We start from the raw sequence: 13,941 nt of genomic DNA, 5'->3' as shown, positions 1-13,941 counted from the left end.
TTTTATAAGATATTTAATTTTTCTTTCTGTCGGTGGGTTTGTTGTTTTTATTAAAAAGATGCTTTAGCACTTACTGATATGGTGCTGCTTTCTTGCGCACCCATACTCAATTATAGCGGCTTAGTGCTAGCTCACTTTCCTTTTGTTTTCATCATTTCGGTCGTTAGCTGTCACCATGGGTCTGTCCAGATAAGGAGCACCATCGTTTCAGCATCCCAAAGGCACCCAGACCCTTGTTTGCCCTCAGCATCATCATTGTTCTTTGCCAAATTAGAGGCCATGGAGTTTTTCCGAAATGATCGAATCGGGGGCCATCCTACCACCTGTGCCTTGGCAGCAGGAGCACTAGCATGCTCAGAGACCTGAGTCTTCTTCTCCAGGACTGGCTTTGGTGATTGAAGAACAGAAGCAACCTCTTTCTTGGCTTGTGCAGAAGCACATAACTGTTGGGTTTTACCATTACTCTCAACACCAAGAGACTTAACTCTCAGCAAAGGAATGGGAGTTTCTTGGACATGAAAGGCCTTTGTGGCCTCAAGATGTTTTTGGTTCTGTAGTTGTGGCTGACAGAGAGAGAGAGAGAGAGAGAGCGTTGAGGCGATCTGGGTTTCAATGTGAACTTTCTGGTACCTAGCTGGGCTCTCATCCTCTGTAGGCGTCAGCAAGGCTTGCCTTTCGATTCTGGGAATTGGGTCGGGTTCAGGATATGGGTAAGCTTGGACTTGGGTCCGAACATGGTCGACTCTGATCTCCTGGATCTCTTTGGAGACAATTGGGATTGTGGGTTTTTGTAAAGTTTTGTTCTTGGATCGCTTGGAGGCCAACCAGAGGGAAATGACAAACAAAACGAGCACAAAAGCAGCTCCAACGCAAACCCCAAGAACGATCCACAAACGAAGACCAAAAATTGAGGTCTGCTCCGAGAGGTGGTCGCTCATGTGCTCTGTTTGGTTATCAGACATTTCAAATTCTGTTGCTTTCTCATGAGCTGTGTTTGATGGATCAGTGTGAAGAACTGTGAAGCTGTGGCTTTGCAAGAAGGGAGAGCTTAAGAAGAGTGAAGAGCTTAGTGTGAATTTGGAGAATGGTGTTTAAAGTTGCTGAAGAAACTGTTGTTGATCAGGAACTGCCAGTGGTCCATGGACTGCTCAATTTTGAGCTCCAGTGGCTGTGGTTTTGTTGTCTGGTGTTGGCTTATCTGACCGGGTTTCATCAGAGAACTCAGCCGGTTAAAGACTCGTGCTGATAACGTGTTATAAATCTAGAGAAATTGGAGAGGAAATTGAGAGAGAGAGAAGGGAGAAAAACTGATTTATCATTCATTTCTGTGTTCTGAATGTATGTCCATGTTACAAAGAGAAGGAGGGGTATTTATAGGTAAAGCATCATCTAATAGAGGTGGGCTCCACTATTATATTTACAACAAATGTCTAAAACCTAAATTTACCAAAGTTAACGGGGCGGGTGGGTGGATACTATCTCGGCCATGCCATCGGGTTCTTCTGACTGAGACGGGGCACATCTTCTGCTTCTCTCTCAAGTTTTCAACTTGGGCCATCGGGCCATCGAGCATTTTCAATCTCAGGTCGGTCAATCTCGAGCTCTTTTCACAAGGTAATTATTGGTTTTCTTTGATTTTTCTATCTGGGTTTTTCTTAGATTCTTTGTCATTTGCTGATTTCGTTCAATGGGGTTCTCTCGTTGCTTCCTAGCAATCATTTAAACTGATGGGTTTTCTTTTTCTCTTTTCATTCCTTGTTTTTGTGGAAATTTACGTGACCATGATGGATTGGATTTAGGTGGTCCTGTTTGAGACTATTAATACATGCGATTTAAGGAAAACTGTTCTTAAATTTCTGTGTGTTCCGAACCCACAAAAAGAAATAAGGTCAACAGAGTCTGTCTTCACATCAGTTTAGGAAATCGAACTTGTTCGTGTTACTGTTACTGTTACTTTTAATTTATGTTGATTCGTCCTCTGTTGCACCCTCCTGTTTTGACTTCAAAATGTGGATCGACCCAATAATGGCACTCAATTAGTTGTGGTATATCATAGTTTTATGTTGAGACTCAATCATGAAGTACATCATAAAGTTCCATTCTTTTCTTCGTTGAAGCGAGTAGAATTCATGAATTGATATTAAATACTTTCTCCAAAGTGTGGTTTTCCAGAATAGTGATTCACGTACAAACCCTTCACTTTTCTTTTATATCTTATTGATGAGTTTATACTTTTTGAAACAATTTACCGAAAAAGAATTTCTAATGTTGAATTAAAATTTTCAGATTCTACTTTATACATGCGCCAAGAACATGAATGAGGGTTGATACAGTGGTTGTGGTTTCATGCATATACATTCATCAATAACTAGCTTGATCAGACATGGCTGTTGTTGCTTGGTGTTGCATTTTAGCACCATTTAATATGCACCAGCATAGACGCTGTCTTCTTCCAGGTTCTGGGTTAGCACCCAAAGCAGGGTGAATAAAATCCAATGGAAGGATCACGAACCCCTTTACTTCCGTCTGATCTTCCAGAATCGACCTCCTCTAATAATACTGGGAGTGCGAATTTTCATGCACATGGAATTCGTGGGTGGTCCGGTATTCAGGGACTGAAGAAGAGAGGTCATGGAAGTCGTTCATGGATACAGATTGATCCACTTGGGAACACAAGCGTTGTGGAGCTTGACAAGGCTACTATAATGAGACATTGTTCTTTGCCTGCCAGAGATCTCCGACTTTTGGATCCTTTGTTCATTTACCCTTCTACAATATTAGGAAGGGAGAAAGCTATTGTTGTTAGTCTTGAACAGATCAGGTGTATAATCACAGCTGATGAGGTTATCCTGATGAATTCTCTGGATGGATGTGTTGTTCAGTACAAGTCTGAATTGTGCAAACGCCTACAGTCAAACAAAGATCAATCTGGTAAGGAAACTAGTTGTGTGTAATACCTAATGCTTTTTACTCATACTTTCCACATGTATGCCAGTGATAACCTTTTTATGCCATTCCCAAAAGTATCTAATCTGACAGTAAAAAAGGTTTCCACTAAAACTAAGTGACAACTTGTTTCTTTACCAAAAGTTAAGATTTTCTTTTCATAATATTTTTAATCATTTAAGTAACACTAAATGTCTAATACTTTTCTGACAACGAGTCTAATTTGATTCAGATGACTTGCCTTTCGAGTTTAGAGCATTGGAGCTGGCTTTGGAACTAACCTGCTCGTCTCTAGATGCCCAGGTATCCATCTATCTACAGCACAGCACCGTAACTATTTTTGGTACCTGCTGAATTTATGTTTTAGATAATCCTACAAAGTTCTTGCTCACTACATTCTGGAGATATAATTGTCACCAATTGTTAATGTCCTTAGTCATGTATATGTCATCTTTCAGAACTCTATCTATATTGTATTGTGAATTGTTGGATCATACGAAGAAAAATTGAACAATACCAGCACAATGAAGCAGCGATCATCATCAGTGTAAATCAATTACATTAATGAACTTCATCAATATGATAGGTAAAAGAACTGGCAATGGAGATATACCCTGTGCTGGATGAACTAGCATTATCTATAAACACTCTTAATCTAGAGCGCGTGCGTAGACTCAAAGGGCACCTCCTTGCCGTGACGCAACGAGTTCAGAAGGTAAAACATGATAGAGTATACTTAGTTTCATAATGTTGATTATTCTGTTGTAGTCTTATGTAAATTTATATTTACCCTCATTTATTTCTGCTTTTCAATTTTGTGAACTTATAATATTTAGAAAGAAAGGGCCAGCTGGCATGGGGAAGGAGGGGGTGAATGGGAGTTTCTTATTCTTTCATTTGTTATATTACTAGATGAATAAGGGTAAAATTGGGTTTATAAAGTTGGTAAAAATATGGGAGGCTTTGTGATAAAAAAACTTGGGTGACAATAGAGCATCGGTTTCTTAATATCTATTGCTTTTCATCCCCTCAATGTAATTTCTTTTAATTTATTCAAGGTTCGTGATGAAATAGAACATCTCATGGATGATGACGGTGACATGGCCGAGATGTACCTAACTGAGAAGAAACAAAGGTCAGAGGGTTATCCCCTAAGTGACCTTGGTTTTCAAACTGACACCTCAAGTATGGAAAGAGTGGGCTCAAAATCTGCTCCTGTTTCTCCAGTGGGGTCAATCAGTGGAGCACAGAAATTGCAAAGGGCTTTTAGCAGTATTGTGAGTTCAAGCAGACCCAGCTTAATGAGTTCATCTAATAGTGGAGAAAACATTGAACAACTGGAAATGCTGCTTGAAGCATACTTTGTTGTCATTGACCATACTCTCAGCGAGGTGTTATCGGTATGAGATGTTTTGTTACGTATTTATAGTTTTTAGGTTTATCGAAATTGTAGTATTTGAAAAATGAATTTACTACTGTTTGTTTATAAATCAGTAAGGAACCTCTTATCATCTGTATCATGAAAGAATAAGAATAAAACTAACCAATAGGAAAGAATCAGAACGCTTTGAGTTTTAGACTTCCTCATGAAATACCCTGGTCCATTTGAGCTAATAAAAAGAGACTAAGAGAGAGCGTTGCTTAGTACTAATATAATAAAGACTGATTTTATCAATATTGAGATATAGTTCTTGGCTAAGTGACCTTGAAGAGTTGTCACTCTACTATGCAGACACTTCTTGAAAAATTTATATCTTGGAGCTGAAAGAATATATTGATGATACTGAAGATTTGATTAAAATTAAACTGTTGACTGGTGAGTGATTGACAAAAAATTATTTCTTGTATTGGTGATGCAGCTAAAAGAATACATTGATGATACTGAAGATTTGATTAACTTTAAACTGGTAAGGATTGATTAACAGCTTCCATTTTCTAAATCTTAGATTGCCTTTTGACTATATTTCTTGAACTACTATAAAATGTATTCTAATATTATACACTGTTAATGGACAGGGCAATGTTCAGAACCATCTGATACAATTTGAGTTGCTTCTCACAGCAGCTACTTTCGTGGCCACAATTTTTGCTGCAGTTACAGCAGTTTTTGGAATGAATTTTCCCGATTCTATTTTTGATAATCCATCGACATTCAGCTGGGTTCTCATTATTTGTGGTGTTGCCTGTGGGTTCTTGTACTTCTCTTTTCTACTTTATTTTAGGTACAAAAGGATCTTTCCATTGTAAAGTATAGAGAGTAAACTAAATCAATGAGAATGAAGACACAATCTTACAGTGAAAATTGGGTTTTCTTTATCAGAATAGAAAAATCCAGGTGATTTTAGAACATGTAATGAACACAGCTATTACGTTAAAATTGCGTCAATCAGGAAATGATATGTAGAACTCTGAAACTATATTTAGAGATGGCTCCTCAGCAACCTACTTAGGAAAACATTCTCGTCTGCACTGCACCTTAATGAAAAATTGTAATTTTAACTTCTATACATCAATTAGGGATCTATTTCTCATTTTTGTAATCAGTCAAACAATTAAGTGAAATCTAAGACTAATATACGTACATTCTTCTCGCAATTTTGTGTTCAACTTCCTCATCTGTTGAAGTCGCCCTGTTAATCTCTTCATAAGCTTCGTTGTGTCTCTCTGTTAAATTCGTTGAAGTCCCTTTTAGATTTTACATGTTCAAAATCCATTGAATGCACCCTCTTTTGACTAGCTCCAAGTGCTGTCTCAAGCTCCATGATACGTGCTTCAAGCCTTGACTCGATCACCTCATGCAGACGCAAACTCAGCTCCCTAGGGCACACAGCTTCTTCATGATCTGAGTCTGAAGAACTGCCAGCAGGTTCCCAATTGACCTTGTCAAGTCTCAGATCTTCCTCAACAACACCTGCTACAAAGTCAGGATCCAGCTGCAAAGAGAAACCCAATTGCCCAAATTTTATACTCCATAAAAGAAAATCATTTTCTGCCTGAGATTGTAAATTGGTAACCACAGAAACTGCTTGTTGCAAACTGTTCTTAGGCCTTTCTGCAGTATGGTTAACCAATAATACGCAGCATAATTGAAATGATTCAGGTGCATAATTACCTCCACAATATCTGGTGTTCTGCTTAAGCTATATGCTTTAACGTTTAGTTCCAAAAGCTCTAGTTCAGCTAGGAGCTCTGCCTCAATTTTGCTCATAGCTTCAGCATCATCATCTACCGTCTGGTCAGTTCCCTGGAACTCAAAACCCAAATTACTGAGCTCCTTCAAGTTCAATGAATCTTTCATCTCTACCTCCTCCTCCTCCTTATGCAAATCTTGAACCAACTTCTGCGTCTGCTTCAGCGACTCATTTAACTTGTCAACTTCTCTTTTATGAGCAATAATAGTATAAATTATTCCAATTGTGATTCCAATAAGGAAAAGAAGCATTCCATATTTTGAACCTGATAAAGTAAAAAATAAATTTTAAGCACAAGATAAATAGCATCTTAAACTTTGAGCAACATGTAAAAAGCAAAGTTCATTATAACAAAAGAATAGCGTACAATGTTCATTATAACAAAAGAATAGCGTACAACCTTGTGAGTGAAACGGTCTACCAGACACCCATGTAGTTGAGCTGCTACATCTCCTCTGCCTCTTCCTCTGCCACCGCCGCCGGGCCTTCTCTTTCAAGCCACATTTCTTTTCAAGCTCTCTTTCCTCACTCTCCAACCACACCTCATTGAAATCAACACTTGCAAAGCCAATTACTTGCCTCCCATTGTTAACCAATAATGGCCTCATTGTCAAAACACATGGTGACGCTGATGCTGACGATGCACATGAACCATCCACATCCTCTTCCACTCTAGCATGTTCCCTGTACAACAACACCTGAGCCAAAAAACAATTTTCTGTAGAATCCAGAGCTTTATAAGAATACCCATTATATTTAATTCCAAGATATCTGCTTTTCTCTAGTCTATCATGAAAATAATACACAGCTTTTCCTGTCACAACAAAATCAGAAACCAATTCACCAGAAGACTCAGTCAGCTCCTCCATCTTATGCCCAGTTTTTTTCATCTCTTTTGGAGCCAAATGCTCTTCACCACCACCACTAGCAGAAGCTGAATCTATTACTGAATCACCAAGAATCTGGGATTGCCCATGAACATGAACCGATTCTGATAAACCTTCCTTGAAAAGCCATTTATGCCAACAATACTTTGCTACATAAGCAGCCTCAGTAGCTGCTGCTGCTGCTAGCACCCATAAATCCATTCCTTCTCTCCTCTCTCTCTCTCTCTCTCTCTCTCTCTCTCTAGTTTAATTGTACTCCTTCTAAGCAAAGCTTCTTTCTTTCATGAATTCTAGCATTCAAAACTTATAAACGAGGAGGAAATGATTGTTGGTTGGTTATAAACGAGGTGGAGATTTTATTGTCTAAGGAAAAGCAATAATAACGAATCCACAGGTTATAATACTGCTGTCTCTTTTGGTAGGAAATATATATATTTTTGGTATTAATGAGCATTGTAAAATCAGGATGCTGGTCCTGTACTCCTGTCTTATATTTTAAGTTTTTTCCATTATTTTCTTTTTAAATGTATAAAATTGGGGTTGGTGTACAATCTTTCTAATCCGTGACCTGTTTGAATACAACTTGAAGGGTTCTAAAAAAACAATTTAAAAGAAATGGTGGGCATATACAACGCAGGTATTAAATATAAAAGGAAATGTTGAAAAATACAAAAATAAGGTGTATAACCAGAAATTAGATGAACTTTTGAAAGAAATGCAGGAAAGAAAAGAAGAAGAATATAATAGATATTAATAAAACCATGCAGGTGCATTGAACTTCAACTACCACAGGAACGTTCAAAGCACGTCCTAATTGAATCAGTCAGGAAAATTTGTGGTACTTAAGACACAGAAACATTGTCACTAATAATCTTCTATATTATATACATAGAAAGATCACGTTCCATTGTTACACATATTTAATTCTGTTTCTGTATATCCAGATCATGAGGCCAGTGTGGTGCTTGGGCAACTATCAACAGTGCAGGCCAAGATGTCCCTATAATCTCTGGAAATTCTGAAAGAGTCATAAACCTGCCCATCCCTGCTCTTCTTGTACTCGAACAAAAGGTTCGAGTGGTCAAATGCTGTGAGTTTAACAAATCCATGATCATAGTCTTTGAAAATGCTCCATTTTGTTTGGAGAGTGGTAAAAGTTGACAGGCTTGCTCCCGCACCACCAGCAACCACATGTATTGTTCCATTCATGCTGCCCTTGTAAGAATGCTTCTCTTCATTGGTGCAAATGTTCTGTCCCAGAGAGTCACAACAACACTTCCATCATTAGTTACTAATCTTCGAATTAGTTCCGTTAAATAACCAAATGAGGGTTGTGAACTTGTGATTGATTACTTCACTTAAATCTGTCTACGTCTCAATGTATGTGGCTAATGAATGAGGTTCAATTTCTTAATTGCACAATGCGAATACGTACCTGGTATATGGGGCAGGTTCTTTCATAGTTATGAACGTGACCGTAGAGGGCAATGTCAACCTTATACTTCTGCCAGAGATTTTGGAGGCTCTCCCTCCCCATTGGTTCCTCAAATGATCCTTCTTCTGCATAAGAGATGCAAGAGGAATATCCCAGAACCCGATGTGCAAGAAAGATTAGCCACGGTTGCTTCTGCCTATCGACTGATGCTAAGCAGTGCTCAATGAATTTGTATTGCTCTGTTCCCTCTCTCCAATCATGTTCTGTGTCTGCTATGCAGAAGTGGAACATGCCATAGTCAGTTGAGTACCTGGATTAAGAAATATCATCATAAGACCATGGCGTCAAAATGAAGAGCTTATCAAATCCGATGAATTGCTAGTACAATATTCCCCTACCAAAATTTAGCTCTGGTCTCCGTGGGAACATAGAACATATTTTCAGCCAACACACCGCATTCTCCTCCTGAATCCATGTTCTCATAGAAGGAACCTGTTCCTGGCCAGTCACGTTCATGGTTTCCACTGAAAGGAAAAACTCAAAATCACCAAAATAGACAAAGATGAACTCTTGTTGAAACCAAGTTGGGTAATTGAACGATGACAAACCTTGCAATCATGTAAGGAACAGTTGATGCTATTGGCTCAATCTGTGCAGTAAACTGATCCCATTGTGAAAGGTAACCATTTGCATAACATATATCCCCAATATGGAACACAATATCAATGTTTTTCAAGTCTCGAATAAGCTGCTTCGTAGTGTTAAGAGAGCCTCTCTGGAAATTGTTATATTCATTGGAACCATCAGCTTCATCCTGCACGATGAAAGATTAGTTGGAACAAATCAGAAACTACATGAAAGTGAATGGCCTTCATACCATAAGAAGCTAACAGCATTTTGGGGTCTAAATTGCGTTGAACAAAACAGAAATTATCTAAACAAAACGTAAAAAATGATCCTAAGGGCACCAGGATTTTGTATACTACATGCACAAATGTTCCAAAAGAGTTCAAACCTTTCCCATGTCACCAAAAATGACTACACGTTGTGAGGAATTTTGGCCAGGATAAGGAGATGCTCTAAAATGATATGTCTGACTCCAAATATATGTACCATTGAACAATCTATGCCCCAGCTTGTACGTATACCTGCACAAAAATGAGCTTCATATTAACCGGTGACTTGCCATAAAATTTAACAACTGATGGTGAAACTTTTAACATTGTACTATCCAATAGTTCATGGTGGTAACTTAAACTCATGTACTTAGCAAGTTAGCAATTCACTCCTCTTTTAAGAGAATCATATACAATTTTTTAACATACACTCTATTTGGCCACAATTCCTTCAGAAAACTAGTGTGTATGAATCCAGGGTCACGCCATCCCACTGTTCTTGCAGGTGCACCTGTGCAAAAGTTTTGAGAGGACTTAACCATGCAAATATATACCTTTGAGTCTTCATATACTCTTACGTGCTATGAACATTGAGACATGTTTGGCAGAGAAGATGAAAGACAAGCAACTGGGTTTACCATAATGAAATACTGATTTATCTTCCCTTCAGAAATTAGCCATGTCAAGAGTTTTATCATTAACTATCATAATGAAAAATGAATTTAGGTTATCATGTTGGTTTTTCTCTTCCCCTCAAATTGTATGAGTGAATACATTAATGTACTAGCATTTTTAGATATTGCTGACAATTAAATTATGCCTTGCCTTCAGCCAATCAACTACCCCACATATTTTCTTCAGAATAGAAAGAAGGTGCAAGAGAGTTACACACCACACAAGCTATTACGATCGACAGTTTGCGTCACAGCTGGGGAACGCATACTTTCTCCGCTTGCACCCCATTCAACAAATGGTTCTGCCTCATTGATCCCATATCCACTTGTCCATGTTACAGTCATCTGAGTTTAAGTACAGAACCATATGGCTACCTTCAATAACAGTTATCTTAAATATATTTTTCTTGAACGAAATGTTAGTAGCCATAAAACCTAAGACAAGAAAAGTGACGAGAAACTTGTTCTTCGCATCTGCTATGTGCTTTGAGGATTGCAACAAGGGGAAATTGAACTTACTTCATTCCATTCTTTTCCTTGTGCTAAGCGTGGGTAAACTGGTGCATCTGGATTAGCGAAAGCTACATGATTTGACACCGCTACGACCTTTGGCTATTACACAGAAAAGAAAGAGTTAGAAAATTGCAGCATCATTAATTCGAAGGTTCTATCAGAAAAACAATTTGTATGTGACAGTACAACAAGCCAATGCATAACAACAACAAATTCTTTACTACTTGGTTTGTAAGACAGACTAGTTACCGACTATGCAGAATATATAACCAAGACAGTTTTTAGCATACATGCAATAAACCACCAGAGAATAGCACGAAAGAGAAGTCCGATCTCTGGTTGATCAGCTGAAGCTTCAAGAAACCTTTTCCACTGTCTTTGTACTCAGGAGTGGAGTAATTTGCATACTGAAACTGGAAGAGGGAACAGTTTCATGTCACTTCTGTAGCTCTTTTTACACTTGGAAGGAAAAGATAGCTAAAGAAACAATGTAGAAAGAAAAAAAACACATCACAGAGTAGCGCTGGATTGAACCTTAATAGGCGCAGAACACAAAAATGGAGGATAAACTCTTGGATTTTCCTCAGGGCAGGTGGAAGCACTGAAACGGATGAAGTCGAATTGCTTCCAATCAGACCAGCGACATTAAATTTAACCACAATACACAAGAACCAAGGAAAGTACTTGAAGAAAATCATTTCACAAGGTCAAAATATTGACTGAACCCAAATTTAGGAGAAAAACTTCCCTGGCACGGGGATGCCAGGGTAAGAAATCCACCTAAGTATTCCCATCCAATGAGCTCTTGACAGCTGTCACCCACACCCTCTTGCTCCTTCATCCTCCGCAATGCAGAAGGGCAATGCAAGAACATTTATTTACCTGAAATTAGCAGGAGAAAAGACACCAATCCAATCATCAACTGATGGGTTTTTAGAACCAAATTCCAACGTCACCCATTCTGTGTTTTCCCCCTAAAACAGTGAAAGAAACCCATCAGCCCAAAATACATCTAAATTATGTCACCACAGTTGAACAATATGAGGCAATCAAAATCAAACTACCCTTTCAATCATGAGAGCTCAATATTGAGAAAGAGATAAAACGGGGGAGGCTTACTCTTAATCCTAGTACTGTAGGAGAGGCTTGAATATAAGCAAGTTCATGAAGAGCAAAGGTTGCCTTGTGAATAGAAATTCTTGAAAGAGGCTGCTCCCCATGCGAACTTGCGTTTTGAAGGGTTGCAAGAACCAGCAGAATCGCCAACCCCAGTTTTATTTCTTTCATCACACCCAGCAGCTAAATTCAATCAAGAATCTCAGAAGAAGAAATGAAAAGAGCCCAATAAGGGTTTAATTTATTTTCCTCAAAGATGCCCAGACCCAAGCAGGTATGGTTTTAACTAGAGCTGGCATTTTCTAAGGCGAAACTGGAAAACCGCAAAACCGTAAAAACCAACCGCAATTTCACCATAATGAAACAGTGATATCGGGATAACCAACTGTAATATGCGGTTATGGATGCGGTTCCGCAAATCCTAATATTGCAACATACTGCAACAGTCCTGATCTCTTGGACCACAGGAGTTCAAGAAATTTGTGGTCACTCGCCGTTGGATGTAAATTCAACGGTTCACTCACTCTTGCACTCATTTTAAAAAACTTTTTTGAACCATTAGATTAATATCCAACGGTGAGTGACCACAATCTCTTGGACTCCTGTGATCCAAAAGATCAAGACTGTATCATTTATATATATTAAAATACCAAAAAATACTCTTAGTTAATGCAAATTGCAAATATTAAGAATTGAAATTATTAATTAAACAAAAATAATATGATAAATTTATACTTTTTTATATTTAAAAAAATTAAAATTAAAAAAAAAAATCAAATAGACATTTGGAGAGAAGAGATAGCATCGAAACCAAATTTTTTTTTTTTAAAACCTTATTTTTTTCTCTTCTCCTCCCCATCTCTGTCTTTTTATCTCCCTCTCTCTATTTTTTTTTTCTGATCTTCCTCCTTCTTCTATCCCTCTCTCTTTCTTTTTTTGGCTTTATATCACAAATGGTCCTTAAGGTTTGTGAAATTATCACTTTTCATTTTTAACATTTTTTTGTGACACTAATGGTCTTTAAGGTTACTCTCCACACATGAAAATGGTGTTAGAATTCTCTGTCTGTATAATATTTTCAGATTAGGAAGAGGTGTATATTCTGGAGATTTTAGCTAGAGAGAATGAAGAGAAATGGGGAAGGCACTGTTCTATTGAATTCTTACAATATGCAGCTTACATAGTGTGTCTGACAGAGAGAGAAATGTGATTCTCTCCTAACAGAATTACAGCTGTCACCCTATTAGGTGCTTACACGTGTCATACCAAATCTAAGCTAGAGAATCCACCTAGACTATGATCTAATGGTTCTCATTACATCATTTAAAATAGACTTAACAGAAAATAGAAAATGACTTCAGCTCTAAGAAATCTGTAGAAGGATTATATTTCAACACTCCCTTCTAATCCTTTAGCTGATTTCACTCCAAGCAAGCTTCTCAACCTCACAAACCGATCCTTAGGCAGAGCCTTAGTCAAAATGTCTGCTATCTGACCTTCTGTCTTGCAGTACACCAGTTCAATTTCTTTTGCTTGAATGGCTTTCCTTATAAAATGAAATTTCCTGCTGATGTGTCTTGTCTTTTGGTGATGAACTGGATTCCTTGCCATTGCAATTGCAGAGGTGTTGTCACATAGAATTGGAGTCCCTTCTACCTGTTCTTCACCAAAATCTTCAAGCACAAATCTGAGCCACTTAGCTTGTGAAGTTGCTTCTGCAGCACTCACATACTCAGCTTCGGCTGTAGATAAAGCAACTGTGTTTTGCTTGATGGAAGCCCAAGAGAACATGCCTGAGCCTAGTGTGAAGGCATATCCTGAGGTGCTCCTCATATCATCCTCACTCCCAGCCCAGTCACTGTCACAATACCCAATTAGAGTAGCTGTTTTCCCCTTTGCAAACTCAATTCCAAAATCTAATGTGCCTTGTATGTATCTCAGCACCCTTTTAGCAGTTCCCACGTGTTTCTTTGAGGGATTGTGCATAAACCTGGCAAGCAAGCTAGATGCAAACATGACATCTGGTCTTATGGCAGTCAGATAAAGCAGACTTCCTACAATCTGTCTGAATTCATTTTCATCTGCTGCTTCACTTCCATCTTCTCTACACAATTTCTCATTCACCACTAATGAAATTTCCATTGACTTGCAGTCTCTCATTCCAAACTTCTCAAGAATTTTCATGGCATATTTCTTTTGATGAATGAAAATATGCTTATCAGTTTGTTCCACTCCCATGCCAAGAAAATGGTGCAACAGACCCAAGTCTGTCATCTCATAGTG

General features: G+C 38.3%; 4 protein-coding genes across 5 annotated transcripts; 1 reads left to right on the top strand and 3 right to left on the bottom strand.

Annotated features, from left to right (window-relative positions):
* LOC109946479 (auxin-responsive protein IAA21-like) lies at positions 17-1,351 on the bottom strand. Its single transcript, XM_020554465.1, has 2 exons — positions 122-1,351; positions 17-69 (listed from the first exon to the last, which is right to left on the bottom strand). The coding sequence occupies exon 1, from the start codon at positions 960-962 to the stop codon at positions 171-173; it is 792 nt and encodes a 263-aa protein (XP_020410054.1). The 5' UTR covers positions 963-1,351; the 3' UTR covers positions 17-69; positions 122-170.
* Positions 1,477-5,373, top strand: LOC18790629 (magnesium transporter MRS2-5). Of its 2 annotated transcripts, none has more exons than XM_020554459.1 (7): positions 1,477-1,614; positions 2,457-2,931; positions 3,179-3,249; positions 3,533-3,661; positions 4,005-4,346; positions 4,806-4,853; positions 4,963-5,373. In XM_020554459.1, the coding sequence occupies exons 2-7, from the start codon at positions 2,496-2,498 to the stop codon at positions 5,191-5,193; spliced, it is 1,257 nt and encodes a 418-aa protein (XP_020410048.1). In that variant the 5' UTR covers positions 1,477-1,614; positions 2,457-2,495; the 3' UTR covers positions 5,194-5,373. The 2 variants fall into 2 exon arrangements, with proteins under 2 accessions (XP_020410048.1, XP_007222605.1); XM_007222543.2 differs by having other exon boundaries at positions 2,287-2,931.
* On the bottom strand, positions 5,151-7,334 carry LOC18788551. Its single transcript, XM_020554458.1, has 3 exons — positions 6,538-7,334; positions 6,059-6,402; positions 5,151-5,879 (listed from the first exon to the last, which is right to left on the bottom strand). The coding sequence occupies exons 1-3, from the start codon at positions 7,223-7,225 to the stop codon at positions 5,589-5,591; spliced, it is 1,323 nt and encodes a 440-aa protein (XP_020410047.1). The 5' UTR covers positions 7,226-7,334; the 3' UTR covers positions 5,151-5,588.
* On the bottom strand, positions 7,744-11,956 carry LOC18791066 (probable inactive purple acid phosphatase 1). The gene is made up of 12 exons (XM_007221969.2): positions 11,662-11,956; positions 11,425-11,516; positions 11,077-11,143; positions 10,833-10,955; positions 10,549-10,641; positions 10,248-10,374; positions 9,785-9,866; positions 9,475-9,607; positions 9,068-9,273; positions 8,858-8,983; positions 8,460-8,769; positions 7,744-8,275 (listed from the first exon to the last, which is right to left on the bottom strand). Exons 1-12 carry the CDS (start codon positions 11,827-11,829, stop codon positions 7,970-7,972), a joined length of 1,833 nt encoding a protein of 610 aa, XP_007222031.1. The 5' UTR covers positions 11,830-11,956; the 3' UTR covers positions 7,744-7,969.

The sequence above is a fragment of the Prunus persica genome, chromosome G1 (assembly GCF_000346465.2).
Source record: "Prunus persica cultivar Lovell chromosome G1, Prunus_persica_NCBIv2, whole genome shotgun sequence".
Lineage (NCBI taxonomy): Eukaryota > Viridiplantae > Streptophyta > Magnoliopsida > Rosales > Rosaceae > Prunus > Prunus persica.
Note: the sequence above shows the minus strand (reverse complement) of the source record. Positions and strands in the feature narration are given on the sequence as shown.